Below are 16,900 nucleotides of genomic sequence, written 5' to 3'. Positions count from 1 at the left end.
TTCCAGCCGAATGATTCACTGAGAAACTGTCACTGAGAAAGGATCTAACTCGAGCAGCAGATCCATCAAAAGGAATTATATTTGTCATTTCACCTGCAATGATTCCGGTTAACTTTTTTTCACGTTTATTGTCCTGTATTGCATTCCATTTTTTCAGATTTCCAGGAGACGTTTTTTATATTTCTGTCTCATGAGGAAATTTATGAACCTCCACAAAAGAAAAACACTTTGGACAGACAACAGACGACTGAGAATTAAGGGTTGAAAATTCAACATATGGATTCTGTTGATCAGTCTTTCTGCTGAAAATCCATCTGTGCAAAACAGGTCAGTTATTACTCCTTTTCGTCGGTTTTGGTACAATTTCACATTTTTTGTGCTTGTAGTAGTTTATTTCAGTGCCTAAGTTGCAACTATCTAACCCTACTGAAAACACAATTCAATGCAATCCAACATTTATGCAGTAAACAATGCTCCCATGAAGATTTTATTTATCTGCTTTCATCAGATGTAGAAAGATTTTTAATTTTGTTATTTTTGTCTGCCCCACACAGAGTCCTAATGGTGGCTATTTAGGAACCTGAAAGCAGAACAGAACAGTCCAGGGGATTTAGTGAGTACAGAATGGCAGGAGCTGATGTAGTCAGGCTTTCTGGGAGCGAACTGAGAGCTGAGAGGAAAGAGATCCAAGCAGAGGAAGAATGATGCCAGCAGTGAGACTCTCTTTAATGTATTTTTTCATGGCTTTCTATTAAGATCTGGACAGGATTTAAAGCCTTCTAGAGCAGAGATATTAAACTTATTTTAGTTCAGGGGTCACATTCAGCCCAATTCCATCTCCAACTGGTAAAATAATTCCATTTAATTTTAAACTTTAAAGTTTTCCTTCTTTTGTGGTGTATCAGTATCAGTATCAGAATGAAAATGTCTATCTTGTCTCATAACCAAACAATTTTAATGATGATATGATAAAATACAGTAAAATGTCAAAAAAGAAAAAGAAAAAAAAAAACACTCTCCTATAGCTGTTGCATTCTGCATGTTTTTATACCTTGACAGCATGTCTCTGAGGCTAGTTTGTTAGAACAAGGAGGCTTTCATGGCAGCAGCAACAATATTTCAGCTCAGGACTCAGTTTTGTTCTGTCTGCTATTCTGTATGAAATATGCTTTACCATTTGCTTGATGGTTTGACGGGACGGTTTTCTGCTTGAGGCGGCGGGAGAAGAGTAGGTGAACTACACAATCATAGAGTGTGTGTAGGTGCAAATCCTGACTGAAAACTGGACAGAGGTCATGATAGTAATAAGGGATGGAGGACGGGTCAGTTCAGGAATCTTTGAGCACGTCCGATGACTGAACCTCAACACTGAGCACAGCAACATCGGCTCTAGTAGAAAATTCTAGCAGCTGACCGGTCAATTTTAGGACTGTGAACCTCGAAAGAGGAATTTGTAGGAGTTGAATATAATTCACTGATTTTTTTCCAAGGTAAACCAAAATAAAGTACAGGAAAGTGTGTAAACCAATAACACGAATCTCTCTTCCTTTATTTTTACCAGGCAAACGATGAGATTGACAATGGTCGTCCTTTGGACGACGGCCTTGTTGGTGTTGCTCCAGGAGAGCGTTTCATCCCCCGACAGCTTTGTGGATCGCTCCGCCCAAAACCTCTCATCTGTCCCTCAGGACTTGCCAAACACAACTGAGTCTTTAGACCTGTCTCGCAATCGAATAAACCAGCTTCACAGCGGAGACTTTAAAAACACGCCTCTCCTGAAGTTCCTGAACATGTCCTGGAACAGTCTGAAGGACATTGATGCAAAGACATTTTCGGACACGCCACTCCTGGAGGATCTGGACCTGTCCCACAACAGTCTGAAGAACCTGTCGGGCCAACCATACCTGCTCCACACAGGGAACCTGCTGGTGCTGAACTTAACCTGGAACATGTTTCCTACCATGACTTTGGGGAGCGAATTTAGTCACCTCGAAAAACTGGAGAGATTATCAGCTGGAGCCACAAACATCAGCGTGGATGATTTTAAGAACCTTGATAAAGTGAATCTGCAGATGCTGAGTCTTTCCCTGGAAGATGAACTGCTGTATGAGTCGGGAAGCCTGAAGGCCGTCCGTGCCCATAGGCTTCAGATCGTCTTCAGCAGTTTTCAAATAGTGGACCCTGGTCTGGTTTCTGATGCACTGACACATTTTGATGAAGTAGAGCTCGTGAATTTAACAGGTGGCTTCAAAAGCTTAAGTAGGCAGCTGAGCGAGGAAGCAAAAATTTACACTTCTCATCTTTACTTCAGTAACATATTAATTGACTGGAGTGACCTAACCAGTTTAGTGAATGTGGCTCTGCACAAAAACATTGCTCATTTCAGTGTCTCCGATATGGCCATATTCAACCTGCCTCTTTTTGAGACTGCAGTAACCGACAAATCAAAAATGGTGTCCTTTACAGCCAGACGGGTTGTGACGAAATCTTTTATCTTTTCACAGGAGGCAGTCTACAACTTCTTTATCAACATGCCAGTTAAGAGTTTGGCAGTTGTAGAGACTCCGCTAATTTACATGACCTGTCCAAAATCTCCAAGTCCTCTCGTCCAGCTGGACTTCTCCCATGATGCCATGTCTGACTCAATCTTCTCCAGAGTAGAGCACCAACAGACCATAAACTGTGAGAATCTGGCAAATTTGAGGAATTTGACTCTTGCAGACAACAATCTTAAAAGTCTTCACGTGTTAAGTAAGCGTTTTCACAACATGACGTCACTGCAACACCTGGACCTCAGCCTCAACTCCATCGTTTATAAAGATTCTATTAGGTGTTTCTGGCCACCTGGCATCACTGTGATGAATCTGTCTTTTAACAGTTTGACAGACTCTGTTTTTGAATGTCTCCCAAATAAGCTACAGATCCTGGACCTTCAAAACAACCAGATTCTTGCAATACCGTCGACCATTTTAAAACTGGAAAACCTTTCGTCGCTAAATCTGAATGCCAACAAGCTGCGAGAGCTGCCAGTTTGTGGTACATTTCCTGCCCTGAACAATCTTTTGCTCAAGTTGAATTCTCTTCATGCTCCATCTATAAGCAAGCTGGAAACCTGCCCTAAACTGAAAATCCTGGATGTCAGCCACAACCCTTTCACCTGCACCTGCTCTCTGAGGGGCTTCATCAGACTTGGTATCTCATCTGAAAGAAAAGACCACTCCGGCATTGAAGTAATGGACTGGCCTCTGGGCTATTCCTGCAGCTACCCAGAGGCTGTAAAAAATTCAGCCTTGAAGGATTTCTGGATCCCAGAGGTTATGTGCAACGTCTGGCTTCTGGCATCTGCCATCTTGGTCCCGGCGGTAGTTCTTATTGTGTCCGTTGTGGTCCTGTGTCACCGTCTGGATGTTCCCTGGTACATCGGTATGATCTGGCAGTGGACCAGAGCCAAACGCCGAGCAAGAATACGGCAGGTTGGAGCTGCAGATCTGGCGGGCGTCGAATTCCACGCGTTTGTGTCTTATAGTCAGCACGACGCCGACTGGGTGCACCAAGACCTTCTTCCTAATCTGGAAGGAGGACTCAGAATCTCCCACCACGAAAAACACTTTGTGCCAGGAAAAACCATCATTGAGAACATCATCAACTGCGTGGAGAAAAGCTGGCGAGCAGTGTTCGTGCTCTCTGCTCACTTTGTCAAGAGTGAGTGGTGCCACTACGAGCTTTACTTCGCCAGTCACCAGCGCGTCGCTCGAGGATCGGACAGCATCGTGCTGGTGCTGCTCGAGCCGCTGCCTCAGTACCTGATCCCATCCAAGTACTACCAGCTGAAGTCCATGATGAGCCGCCACACCTACCTGGAGTGGCCTCAGGACAGAGTCAAGCAGCGGCTGTTCTGGGCGAACCTCAGAGCCGCGCTGCAGGCGGACCTGCCAGACGCAGCGGCGGCACAAATACAAGAATGAGCCGCAAGATGAGCAGATTATTTTTTTTTGCTTGCTTTGATAAATCTTAAATTAGTTGTGAATGCAGTTTATGTACACATGGTGGATGTCAATGATTGATGTCAATATATTCAAACATCAGATCACATTTATTTGACGTTATAAACTGACAAAAAGATCAACGACGTTATAAAAAAATAAAGTTTCCCGAACAGTAGCAAAAGTCCTCTTGATTCTTTTATCAGTACTGACACTCACCAAGCCGAACAACAGGACGCCTTGTGGGTATTAACGCCTCAACACTAATAATGAAAACAGACACGAAAACCGTACATCTGTGAAAGCGAGGTCCACTTCTAAGGCAAGGAACAGAGAACACACAAGTTAATTCTTTTCTTTAGAGTTCAGTTTTTGCATGATGAATCCCAAGAGCTGAAATGTCTCCTGTGGAATCATAAAGTCAGTCAAACGTCGCTAAAACTGCTTCTATCGTCACCCGCAGAGCCAGAGTCAAGGAAGGGACTGGATGATGATTATTTTCTCATTAATGCAGAAACGGTGAAGCACACTGAGCAAGTTCTCTCCACAGCGCGAAACCTGCCTCTCCATGGCCAGACGGAAATCCTCCTTCACTCCTTTGGTGATCCCTCGGGTCACAGTGTGGTGCCTGCAAGAGAAAAAAGATTAAAAAAAAAAAAACAATAAACAAAAACAATGGTGTTGTCAGATGTTTACTATTCTGGGTTGATTTTCCATAAACGGACACTGGTTTTATGTAGCGGAAACAATGTCATGAAAACAGCGTGTTGCTTTTACCTCGTTCGCATAAATCAGCCGGTCGAGTTCCAACATGTTTCATAACATTAAATCAAATCCACATAAAACATGTCCACAAATGAAATGAGATCATGAATAGGCAAGAAACTAAACTGACTGTACAACAACACCGACACCATCCTCAGATATCAACAAGAACAACGGTAATGACCACAGAAAGACAAGTAATGGCTCAAATAAACAAAACCAAAAGACAGCTACATCTTGATGTAAAATGACAGGCCCAAAGCAAAAATTCAGGGGATGACAAGCCTTGCAGCTGGGAATGGAGGAAGGGTGATCGTTGGGCGGGATGGGGACTGTGGGAGGAGGGGCCTGGGGTACCTTTCCATGGTCTGCACCCCTTGTAGCAGTAGGGTATTTAACTCCACCCCCAGGGCGGGACTAGGGTTCCTGAGGGACAGTAACATTCAACAACTCTCAGTCAGTGCGGGTGCATTCAAGCGTCTTTTACTTCTGCAGCAGTTCAGCAACTTCATTTTCATCTGTTTTTACCCTCTTCCTCTTTACGAGGCTCGCTCTGTTAACAACTTCATCAACGATCAATCATCAGTCAGCAGCACAGTCCTCTTTTAAAAACACGGCCAACAGAGCGGCGAGAGCGGAGAGTCGCGGCGTCAGCCGGAACATCTCGGATTACGAGTCGCTTACTTAATCAGCATTCCCTGATTGGGGAGGAGCTCCAGCTGAATCCTTCCTCCTTCTGGAGTGCGCAGGTATGCAAATTCCTCCAGCATGTCGATGTCTGAGAAACAGCATGAACTTATGGAAGCCAACATCTAAAACTGTGGCAACAGCGAGAGAGCAACCACTGAGAGAGTGGCAGACAAACAGAAGATGAACATTCTTCAGTGTTTTCATTGTGTGCGGTTAAAAAAAAAAAAAAAGGATACTCGTGACATAGTTGAAGAAATTCTCATATTGGAAACTTCCTTGCTGGCAGATTTTATCTATTGCCTTGAGAAACAGCAGCTCGCCCTGCGGCCAGTCGTGCTGCAAAAGGACGACGACGTGACCGAGGGACAGGTCGTCCCGGTTATCTGTGAAAGCACGAAGCTGGAAATGAAACAAAATCAAAGAAAGATGGTTCAGGTGGGTTTCACGGGCTCAGTGATATTTTTTTGCAATACAGCATTTATATTCAGTGTATGTGCAGTGGTCAAAAGTAGTACAAAGGAAGAGGCCAAAATAAAAACCTGCAAACTTCATTGATTTCCACAAAGTTTAATTTTCAAATACCTTGAAGCACGCTAGCATGAGCTGGAGACAGAACGGTAGCACGGCTTTGCAGGTGCAGGGCAGCAGTCTCAGGTCGTTACCTGTTTCAGGTGAAAAAAGAGACATCTGTATACTGAAATACAAATCGAAGCCTTATCAGGCAGGCTCCACTTGGTTCATGAGAACATTCACACATACAAACCATATACAACTGTTTCTGGTTTTTTTTTTTTTTTTTTAAACAAATGGAAAGCTACAGATACCTTTCCTAGTTTTGGTCTTCACTCTCCCTTGGTCCTCGGAAGCTTTAGTTTGTTCTTGGTTTGGTGGCATCAGTGCACCGACAACGTCGAGCAGCTTTTCACAGGCCCGCTTTTCAAAACAGAAGCAGAGAAAATCTTTTTATCATGCACAACGTCGCCAAGTCAAAGCTGTGTTTTTATGTTTCAAGTAGGCGGGTTTGTCCTGGCAATGGAAAGATATTCACTTAAAACATCACGGAACAATTCAAATATTCTATTTATTTTTATTTATTTATTTATTCATTCATTTATTTATTTATTTGGAAAACACATCTTCACTTTCACAAAGTTGATGTGACATATAATGTAAATTAAATGAAGTGATCAGGTCCAGTCGACCTGATTCAAGAAACGTTTCCTACTTGGATGAATGCATCAACATATTCACTAATCGAGCAGTACTATTGAACAGCAAAATAACACAGTAATCAGCTAAAAACACACAAAAGCTGCAGTTAACTGTGAAGCATCCCCAGTTGTGAAAAACTCAATTTTGAAGATTTTAACTCCCTGCAGTTTCAAAGCTAACCTGAACTTTAGCACCACCTACAGGCCAGTTAATAAAACATCAGATGCATCTTTTAGGACCATGGCACGTCCATTTTTTTTTTTTAATTCTAGTGCTAACTACATCCTGTGTAAATGTCCATGAGTTAAACTATTACAAAATAACTAAACAAATAAACAATATGAATACACAGAGCATACATTACTGGATTACTGAAAGAATACAGGCTGAAAATCAAACGTGTTTAGCCCAGGCAGGCTGTTGGGATTGAATACTATGAAAGCATAACACTATATTCTTCTCTGCTCTCCAAACAAGCCAGTGAACGTGTGCACGTACCTTGTACTCTCCCAGAGCGTAGTGGCAGGACGCCTGCTGAATGAGGGCTCGGTGGTGCTCCAGTGTGACCTGGCCTGAGGGGCTCTGCTGCCCGGGCTGAGGCTGCTGCACTGCAGCCATCTGGTGCAGGCTGGACAGGGCTTTACGGTACTGACCCTGGAGACGACACAGGTACACCCTCAGTGTGTTCGCACGGGCGAGTAACGAACATCTACTGTTAGAAATGTTTATGGAGGAAAGTCTCCTAATCAGGGTCAACATGCAGGCTCACTGTGATAAAAGCTTCAGTGGTTTTATTTTCTAAATATTTCTAAATTTCGTGAACCACTGGTAATCATCTGTCTTATCACAACTGGGTCCTTAACCTGGGTTCCCCATACTCAAAAATGAAAACAAAGTTATTATAAGCAAGCACTGGTAATAATGGTGACAGATTAATACATATTATTAAAAGATTAAGCAGTTTCTTACCTGGTAAATGATCATGTCTGTGAGGAATATTCTGAACCACAGCCAGCTGTCTGTCTTCCACGCAGCACAAATCTTCTTAAACTCTAACAGACACGACAATGAAACAATTTATTGACACCTAATTGTGGAATAATCCATACATAAATTGTCATTTTATGATAAAAAAAATCTCTTGTGGACCTTCAGCAGTTTTTCCCCTGGCTGGTAATAATATAGCAACATGACTGAATGCTGTCTTGATAAATCAATAAAATTAATAAATATAAAAAGAAAAAATGAGTGCTGCTCACCACTTTCCAGACCGTCGTGGGAATGCAGGAGGTCCCAGCTTTCTCTCGCAGTGCGGAAGCTCTCCAGAGTCTCAGCCCAGCCGGGCATCTCAGTCTTGTTCAATAAAATATGTCGCCCGCGTCCTTTCCCTGAACCCTCCTCGTCATCTGAGCTCTACATGCACAGTAAAAAAAAAAACACAAAACACATTTTCTTTAATAGTGTCATGTAAGAACTTTAAAATAAATTTCCACTCAGTACGCACCATAGTTTTCTCTCTCCCGTCGGGCAGTTTGCGTTTCTTGTGAGCATGTTTTACCACTCCTCTCTCCAGCTCCACTTCACTGTACACCGAGCTCAGATCCTCTACAAGTATCCATGGACCGGAGCTCAGAGCATTCACCCCTACAGGACACAAACACACAGCGTGATCCTCACACTTTACTGACACTCAGCAAATGGAGAACGATGTGTGTTTATAAGGAGGAAAACTGACCTTGGAACAGTGCGGGCTGCACAGCAGAGATATAGAGGAAGGCGCTGCGGAAGAGGACCAGTGCTGCACAGATGACGACCTGACTGCAGCAGCGGGCCCTCGTGTCTCCTTCCAGACCAGGCAAGTACCGACACAGCTCTTTAACTCTCTGCAGCATGTCCACATAACTCCTACAGCAAGCACATAGGCACAAAGACAAAACATACTGACGTTCACTTCTCGGCTAAATTCAACTCTGGAGTGAGTGAATGATGGGAGGACTGCTTTACAACCTCTGTCCCTTGTCTCCCTGCCACTCGCAGCGAGCTCCAACCACAGCCAGGATGTCCAGCAGCCTCTCCCAGGGCTCTGCTACCAGCGACGATTTCTCTGACAGGCCATCGATCACGTAACGCTGAGATGTGCGAGGAACACTGGGTGACTTCAGAGCTTCTTGAGTGCCTGAAAGAAAGGAAGAAGAGGAAACAAAATACTGTCAAAACACCAAAAAACACCAACATTAGAAGTTGGAACCTATTGCACCAGAATAAAGCTGCAGCTTTCACCTTTACCTTGGATCTGTGCATCAGCTGAGGGTCCTCGGGTAACGTAGCCAATGTAGAACTCAGCTGCTTTCAGCATGTATTTCTGCATGAGGCTGGCCGGCAGGCGCATGTCCATGTTGTTTATGACCAAAGGAAGGACATCACAAACTGCAGGAGCAAATAAACAGTGCAGTGTGATAAGAGTGACGTCTCCATTAAATGAGGAAAAACACTTTCATTAACATTCACTGACCAAAAAGCTTTCTGAAGCAGTTGACGGGAGTTTCCACATTCTCTGATACCTCTGCTTCCAGTAATGTCTCCCCTAAATTAACCTGGGAACAGAGCCGATTGTCAGCACATATTGTTAAATGAGCTAAAACGAAAGATCTGCGGTATAATCCCATACCCCGTGTTGAACCACAGACTCTGGAAAGCGCTTCAGCAGGAGAAGCAGCATTTCTGCCTTCTCCAAAGTGTTGAAGCACTGTTCTGTGGCCTTCAGCAGCATCTCACACTGAACGCGACCAGGCAGCGTCTCAAAAAGTCCTGGGCGGGACAAAGAGATCAAACACTTTAAGATTCCAAAACAAGCAATTTCTCTCCATCACTGTACACACTTCAGAGTCACAATTCTCACAGCGAGAATGTTGAAAAGTATACAAAGGTGTCCATCAATATCTGTCTACTGCAAACTTCTGAATATTTTTAATGTTGTCATTTATTTTAACAAAGCAACATCATAGAATGTTAAGTTTTATAATATTTAATCCTGTACAGTGAGCTTAGGTGTCATGAAATCAATCTTATAAATAAAATGTAAAGCAGTATGAAAAAGCTTGGGCAAAAAGCTAAGGCTGCATTTTAAGTTACTCTATCTTCAAAGAAAATGATCACAGTGGCATGGCATTCATTTTCCACTAAAAGCTACATACTGGGGTATTTTTTTTTACACAAAGATTTTTAGTGTAGCAACTGTATGAAATGAGATGTGAATAATTGGTTGTGCAAAAAATTAGGCAGCCTTATCATTATGTTGATTTGAGTAAGTCAACATAATGATAAACACTGATTAATTGGAACACAAGCTGATCAAGCCTTGAAATTGGTAGACAGATGCATCTAATCATGAGAAAAGGTCTTTATGGTGGCCAATAGCAAGTTCTTGATCTCTTTGAATCTCCTCTGAAGAGCGCCAACACGGGGGCCTCAAAACACTGTTCAACATTGTGGTGAAGGCTACAAAAAGCTATCTCAGACATTTCAGCAGTCAGTTTCTCCTCTGTGAGAAACATGGTGAGGAAATGGAAGACCACAGGGACAGTTCTTGTTAAGGCCAAGAAAAATATTAGTGAGACAAATGTGAAGGATGCTCAAAGACAAACCAAAACCACAGACCACCTCCAAAGACCAACAACATCATCTGGCTGCAGAAGGAGTCACTGTGCATCATTCAACAACTCAGTCTACTTTTCACAAGGAGAAGCTGCATGGGAGAGTGATGTGGAAAAAGCTTCTTCTACACACGCCAAAAACACAGTCGCTTGAGGTACGCAAAAGTACATTTGGACAAGTCAGCTTCATTTTGTAATAAGGTGGTGTGGACTGATGAATCAAAGATGGACTTATTTGCTCATGACAAGGGGCGTTATGCATGGCAGTGAAAGAACACGGCACTCCACGAAAAACACTTGCCACAGTGGAATTTGATGGAGGTTCCATCATGCCATGGGACTGTGTGGTCAGTGCTGGTACTGTAAATCTTGTTAAAGTTGAGGGTCGCATTGAATTACATTCAATATCAGCAGATTCTTGAGAACAACGTTCAACAACCGCTCAAAATCTACGCAGGCATTCATGTAGAGGGGCCAGTACAATGCTCTGGAACGGCCATCCCATCCCCAGACCTCATTATCATTGAAAATCTGTGGGATGATTAGATCTGTTGATGCTCGGTCACCATCACACTTAACTGAACTGGAGATGTTTTGTGAGAAGGAATGATCCAAAATGCCTTCATCAAGAATCCAGACACTCACTGGATGCTGTAGGAACTGTCAAGGAGGCTCTAATCAATATCAATGTGATTTTTATGTTGGGGTGTCCAAATTTAAGCACCTTATTTTGTTTTGATGCAAATTTTATGTTGATCCAATAAATCTCATTTCACCAGTGAAATATTACTGAGTCCATTAGTTACTTGATGAATCAAACTGAGATTGGTGATCCAAACACCAAATGATGTCTAAAAGACAAGAAAGGACATTCTCAGGGGTTCCCGAGCTTTTTCATGCAACGGCATAATAACTAATTTCTGTAAGACATCAACTTCAAGGTCATGCTGTGTTCTTTTGGTTCAGATTGCTTCTCTGTCGTATTTTGTTTATCTTTTCTGCAGTTTTGCAACTTGTGTTTTTTTTTTTTAATTTGGTGTCCCTGTTGTTTGGGCCCAGATAGATTTGAAAGTTTTGTCTCTTTTAGTAGTAATTTTGTGTCTCTGTGTGCTGGTTTGGACTCTTAGCTTCACAGCAAGCCCGCTCAGTAATCTCTATGCGCTCACCTCGTAGAAACTGTGCTTGTTTGTCTTGAGAGTCACTGCGAAGGGCTGCTGTGATGACACTGATCTCACGCCAAACGATAGGCTGATCCGGGAAATTTATAAACCTCAGGGATGAATAGAATATTGCAAATGTTAGATGAGGGTCAGCACATGTCAGTATATCAAGAGACGGGTGTGAGCTGTCACTCACATGTCATACAGCAGTCTTCCCGCTGACGCTGTCCTCTCGGCATTTCGTTCAATTGTGTACATTTCATACTGCGAAGAAAATGTCCATTAAAACAGATTTCCACATTGCATTGTCTTATAAAGCTCAGGAAGGTGCTAAACATTACCTGTATGTTGAAGTCTGATGGGTAAAGAGTTCTGGCTGTGATGAGCCAGGCTTTGGCCGCACACGGATCATCCGATACAAGCTCGCGGGCTCTTTTCACCAAAAACTCGCAGTCTTTCTGCGCTGACATGATCACTTAATGCAGAAATTGCTGCATAAAGCGAAAAGCGACTACACACACAGCCTTGGCTGTAGTTTGATGTTTTCTAGGCCTCCTTAAAGATGCCGAGTGTACATTGGAAGCCTGTTCTCCCGTTAGCAATACAGTCTAGTTCGAGTTCGCACCAGTTTGTTTACATCCAGTTGACATATCTCCGACTGATATTTACCAGCCGCATTTGTCAATTACCTTTCATAAAAATGGAAATCGCGGCTATATAAAAGTGAGATCAGCTCAAAGTCTTTATGAATTTGCCAGACAAAGCTACACATTTATTTTCGACACAATCGCTACCTGATGACGTCCTGCGTTGTCGTAAAAGTTGACGTGCAGGGCAGCTTTACGGCACAACTCTTAAGCGCCGTCATAATGGTTCGAAGCACCAAAACAATCCGAACAATGTCTGTTTTTAACATTCAAGTGAAATAATCTGCGCGTCTTAGCCACTTGCCACAATTGCTAAACCCAAACTACTCACTGTTACCTTTTGACGATGAATAAAACTGGTGTCATTGATGTGAAAAACGTCTAATGCTACATATATTAGCTGTCAGATGTGTCGCAGTGCGCACGCGCCGCTGCTGTCACCTGCTTCCGCCCTTGCTCTGGTGGTGCTGCAGACACGACCTACAGCAGGGGCCCAAACACCCTGCTGGTGGCCCGCTACCCGTCCAGGGAGAAGACAGACTGGTGTACGCAGCAGGTAAAGATTCGTTCATGACCCCAAAACTCAATTTGCCTCTCAACTTTCAAATGTTGTCCACGGAGTCTCCAGCCAGTCATCAATCGTCCGTTTTGACACTGATCAGGCTAGCCACTTAGCATGCTAGGCATACAGACACCTTACTTAGCATACAGCTCTTAAATGGTGTTTTAAATCCCCTGTGACAGGTTAGGTAGACATGTGTCGAGGCGCGGTCGCTAGCATCGTGAAGCTAGCAAGCCCTGCAAACCAACCTAACGTTTAGGCGTTTCGTCCAAAAGGCTAAAGTGTGCCAGCCCATGATGGAGCAGCTGGTCCTTAGCTCGCTACACCTGCAGTAAAGTACACTTTGCTCGTGTTTGTCAGAGCGGACATGTGCACTTTGTCTTAATCCACTTTGACTGGCACAACATGCTACAACAACAGGCATGGCCCGTCAAACTGGCAACTTCCAGGAAAACAGAGCAGACAGGGCGTGTTCAGTGCAGATGGGGTTAATGGCTCAATATCAAGCTGTGGAGTCAATATTAGTACAAGAAATCGAGTCTGAAATTAAGCGACCGATCAGGACGCCTGTCTTCTGATTAAGACGGGTGCGATATTTCATAATACAGTATTTCTTGTTTGATTTTCATGTTTTCTTTAATTTATAGTTAAGAAATGTGTGAATGTGTCTGAATAACGTGAGGTATTAAGCATTAGTTGCAGTCTGTCATACTGACCTGAATCTACTGTGTGTCGAGATTTCTGCTGTGATATTTTGGTTGGCCTGCCATGACCTCTGATGACCCCACAGCTTTGCCAGCACAGCCTTCTTCTTGATCTATGTATAGAAGTAGCAGACAGCTTGCTTTACATAATTTTGAAATCTTTCTTTTTATTATCATTATTTTTATTATTATTCCTTATTGTTGATGTAATTGAGCGAGTGTTTTGCTAGTCTTTCATGCTTAAAGAAAAGATGCCTCCTTTGAAACTTGATCATGTCAGTCGGAGGGTCCTCTGCTCACCCGCAAATGGAATTGCGTAAATACATTTGACGTACAGATGTACCCCCCTCTTGCTCATGGCTTTGACTGCACTTATCAGTCTGTTATATAATAACACTTATCGGTATGCTGTCAGGTCAGCCTTGTTCATACAAGTTTAGGGCAGGCAGCTGTGATCAAAGGGTTCAATGTACCCAACTGGTAACATCTCTTGAGTAAATGTGGACTGCAGCCTGTGACAGAGTCGGTAATATTCTGACACATATGTTGCTGTGCATGCAGAGAAAACTTAGCATTTTAATGATTTCCGTTCTGCAGATGTGCTCTATATTTAGTGATATTAAATCTATTTTAATGCAACTTTGATTTGATAGTCGGCTTCTATTTTTCGACAGTGATATATTGTGATATTTCTTTGTGAGGTCACAGCTAAATGTTCTAAACAAATTGTGTTTCTCTGTGTCTTTTTCAATTAAAATTTACATTTGTACATATAAAGTAACCAACACTAGCATTTTATTTGTCTTACAGAAGTCCCCATTACTGGTAAGATGCTGGAAAATAAGCCTGTGGTGCACTGAGCCTCTCATGGCTGTTAGCACCATGGACTCGGAGTCTGCCCGGACACCTCAGCCCCAGTCTGCCCTGACCAAAGGAGGCCATTCCCTGCTGCCTGCTGGGGCTCTGAGCACCCTGTTGGGGCATCAGGGGAAGCACTATGTCTGTGGTTCAATTGCAGCTTTTACCAACATCGTCATCACCTTCCCCATCCAGAAGTTGCTGTTTCGCCAGCAGCTGCATGGCGTCCTGGCCACCGAGGCAGTTCGACAGCTTCAGAGGGATGGGCTGAGAAACCTGTACCGAGGACTGCTGCCCCCACTCCTCCAGAAGAGCACTACCGTGGCCATCATGTTTGGCCTGTACGAGGACTTCTCTCGAGTATTACTCGATCGGGCAGGTGACGTGCCAGAGCTGGTAACACGAAGCTTTGCTGCAGCGCTGGCAGGAACCACAGAGGCCATTCTAACGCCGTTTGAGCGTGTGCAGACTCTCCTACAGGACCATCGGCACCACGGGCGCTTCAACAACACAGCCCACACCTTCCGGACACTTCTGACTGAGTACGGCGTCAGAGAGTGCTACCGGGGCCTCGTACCCATACTGTTGCGTAATGGCCCGAGCAATGTGCTCTTCTTCGGGCTCCGGGGACCCATTAAGGAGCAGCTTCCAGAGGCTAAGAACAAGACTGGCCATTTGGTGAATGATTTTGTGTGTGGAGGGCTGTTGGGGGCTGGTCTAGGCATCATGTTCTATCCACTAAATGTGGTAAAGTCCCGGGCTCAGTCTCAGGTTGGAGGAGCTTTCAAGCCTTGTAAGGAGGTGCTGTTAACAGTGTGGAGAGAAAGGGGGGGCAGCCTGGCCATGCTGTTCAGAGGCGCTCACCTCAACTACCACCGTTCACTGCTCTCCTGGGGCATCATCAACGCCACCTACGAGCTGCTGCTGAAGCTTTTATGAGAGGGGTGATCAGGATCTAGAGTGGAAGGTATTTGGTATTGTCACGAAGGAACAGAGCAAATTTAAAGAGGGAAATTAAAACGCCTATGCACTTGCTGTCTGGCGCTGATAACAGGACAGCGATTCCAGGACCGAAAAGGGGGTGAAAAAAATAAAAATAAAAAAAAAATTGCACTCTCACAGGGGCCAACAGTGTGTAATAGCCACCTGCCATTGTTAGTTTTTTGAAATTATTGAGATTTTGAAAAGAAGCTACACATTTCAGCCTATCCAAAATGTGCCAGGGTCCAACTGTGACGCCCTCGTTTGCTCCTTTTGCAAAAGTAAGAGGAAGAAAGCAGAAGTTGAACAGACTAAACATTTGATACAAGAAGTTGCTTCTTTGTCTGTGCAGTGGTGTTTTAAGGACCGTGATCATCTATTTGTTGGACTAAGAGCACCTCCTCTGTAAAAATAAAAATAAATCCTGCCAACTTAAAAACGTTATGACCACTGAAAAACCCTCAGAGCTGTTGTTAGGGAGAATGTAATGAACTGTCGGTCCGTTTGTTTTGTCATTCTGTTCAGAAAATTAATGCTAAAGATTACCTGCTGATTCTTTTTTATACAAATACAGAACAAACAGTTAAAACAGCAAAGTTTTCTAAAATTGTTTCTATTTTCACGTGTTTCATCAATGGCAAATGTTCTATTAAATTCTGTTTGTCTTGATTTTTTTTTTTTTTTTTTGAAGTGCTCCTAGCAGGATGTGTTACTTGGTGAATTTAAAAAGTGCCCAATGAAATATCTGTCAGCAAAATGTTTGACTCAGATCTTTATCCATTTTAAAGATTTATTGGCTCCATTACAACGAATAGGAGCTCATTCAAAGAGAGACCTGGTGTTATTTTGCTATGCACTGTCACGGCATTTGTGGACTTCTGAATTACTGCTTCTTCATCAACTATAAAACAAAGTGCTCCGCAGTGTTTGTTTCCTTCGTAAGATCTCTGTGCCGTTTGTATTAGTGTAGCTTTTTCCTATTTGCTACTCTTTGATATTTGCTCCTCTCACGCTTGCCCTCCTCTCTGCCTGTAACATCTGTTGACATAATGGGCTCAGATTTCAAGCTCGAGTAGACACAGTCGCTGCCGCACAGCGGCTCGGACTGGGCAAGACAGCCCAGAGAAGAAAGGCATGCTGCTCGGACATTTGAGAGGGTGAGGAAGGCTGAAGAGTAATGGTACTGAGAGAAGACGGTGGCAGAGGGTAATGTTCATTGGCACAAAGAGCTCAAGCTGCCATATACATGGATCACTTGGCTTATTTTTTTTGAAAAATTTGTCAACATGAGTGTTCACAGTGTACTGTGTTTGATGGCTTTTTCTGTCTCTGAATCTTCGAGGTTTTTCTCCTCAAATATAAGACTTTGTTCTAAAAGTGAGATACCTTTGATGATATTGAATGACGCTGTCGATCACTTTCCTGAAGCACAAGTAACCGCATCATAATGAAAATGTCTAATCATTGCCAGAAAATTAAACGTTCACAAGCAATCCATTAAAACATGGATGAGTCTCTTATATGGGTGTTTATATGGACGAATGAGTCAGGTGTCATTCTCTTGGAAATGTTTGACTTATGCGACTAAGGTTGTTCTCTGACAATGAGAAATTCTAGAGGAGGACCAGCTGTACATGAGTCATACGTGCACAACTGTGTCGCATCTGTCTAACCTGCTCTTTCCC

At 43.3% G+C, this 16,900-nt stretch overlaps 3 protein-coding genes across 4 annotated transcripts; 2 read left to right on the top strand and 1 right to left on the bottom strand.

Annotated features, from left to right (window-relative positions):
* Positions 1-48: 48 nt before the first annotated feature.
* tlr1 (toll-like receptor 1) lies at positions 49-4,151 on the top strand. Its single transcript, XM_030114897.1, has 2 exons — positions 49-327; positions 1,562-4,151. Exon 2 carries the CDS (start codon positions 1,569-1,571, stop codon positions 3,963-3,965), a length of 2,397 nt encoding a protein of 798 aa, XP_029970757.1. The 5' UTR covers positions 49-327; positions 1,562-1,568; the 3' UTR covers positions 3,966-4,151.
* ints10 (integrator complex subunit 10) lies at positions 4,075-12,335 on the bottom strand. Of its 2 annotated transcripts, XM_030114905.1 has the most exons (18): positions 11,805-12,335; positions 11,660-11,727; positions 11,470-11,573; positions 9,319-9,458; positions 9,163-9,244; positions 8,937-9,077; positions 8,658-8,826; positions 8,386-8,555; positions 8,155-8,294; positions 7,910-8,063; positions 7,620-7,702; positions 7,149-7,304; positions 6,263-6,371; positions 6,021-6,100; positions 5,675-5,837; positions 5,433-5,526; positions 5,106-5,174; positions 4,075-4,611 (listed from the first exon to the last, which is right to left on the bottom strand). In XM_030114905.1, the coding sequence occupies exons 1-18, from the start codon at positions 11,931-11,933 to the stop codon at positions 4,455-4,457; spliced, it is 2,208 nt and encodes a 735-aa protein (XP_029970765.1). In that variant the 5' UTR covers positions 11,934-12,335; the 3' UTR covers positions 4,075-4,454. The 2 variants fall into 2 exon arrangements, with proteins under 2 accessions (XP_029970765.1, XP_029970773.1); XM_030114913.1 differs by lacking the exon at positions 5,106-5,174 and having other exon boundaries at positions 11,805-12,334.
* A 181-nt stretch (positions 12,336-12,516) lies between these two features.
* slc25a51b (solute carrier family 25 member 51b) lies at positions 12,517-16,596 on the top strand. The gene is made up of 2 exons (XM_030114925.1): positions 12,517-12,666; positions 14,187-16,596. Exon 2 carries the CDS (start codon positions 14,244-14,246, stop codon positions 15,171-15,173), a length of 930 nt encoding a protein of 309 aa, XP_029970785.1. The 5' UTR covers positions 12,517-12,666; positions 14,187-14,243; the 3' UTR covers positions 15,174-16,596.
* The last annotated feature ends 304 nt before the right edge of the window (positions 16,597-16,900 follow it).

The sequence above is a fragment of the Salarias fasciatus genome, chromosome 2 (assembly GCF_902148845.1).
Source record: "Salarias fasciatus chromosome 2, fSalaFa1.1, whole genome shotgun sequence".
Lineage (NCBI taxonomy): Eukaryota > Metazoa > Chordata > Actinopteri > Blenniiformes > Blenniidae > Salarias > Salarias fasciatus.
This window is presented reverse-complemented; position numbering and strand designations above follow the sequence as displayed.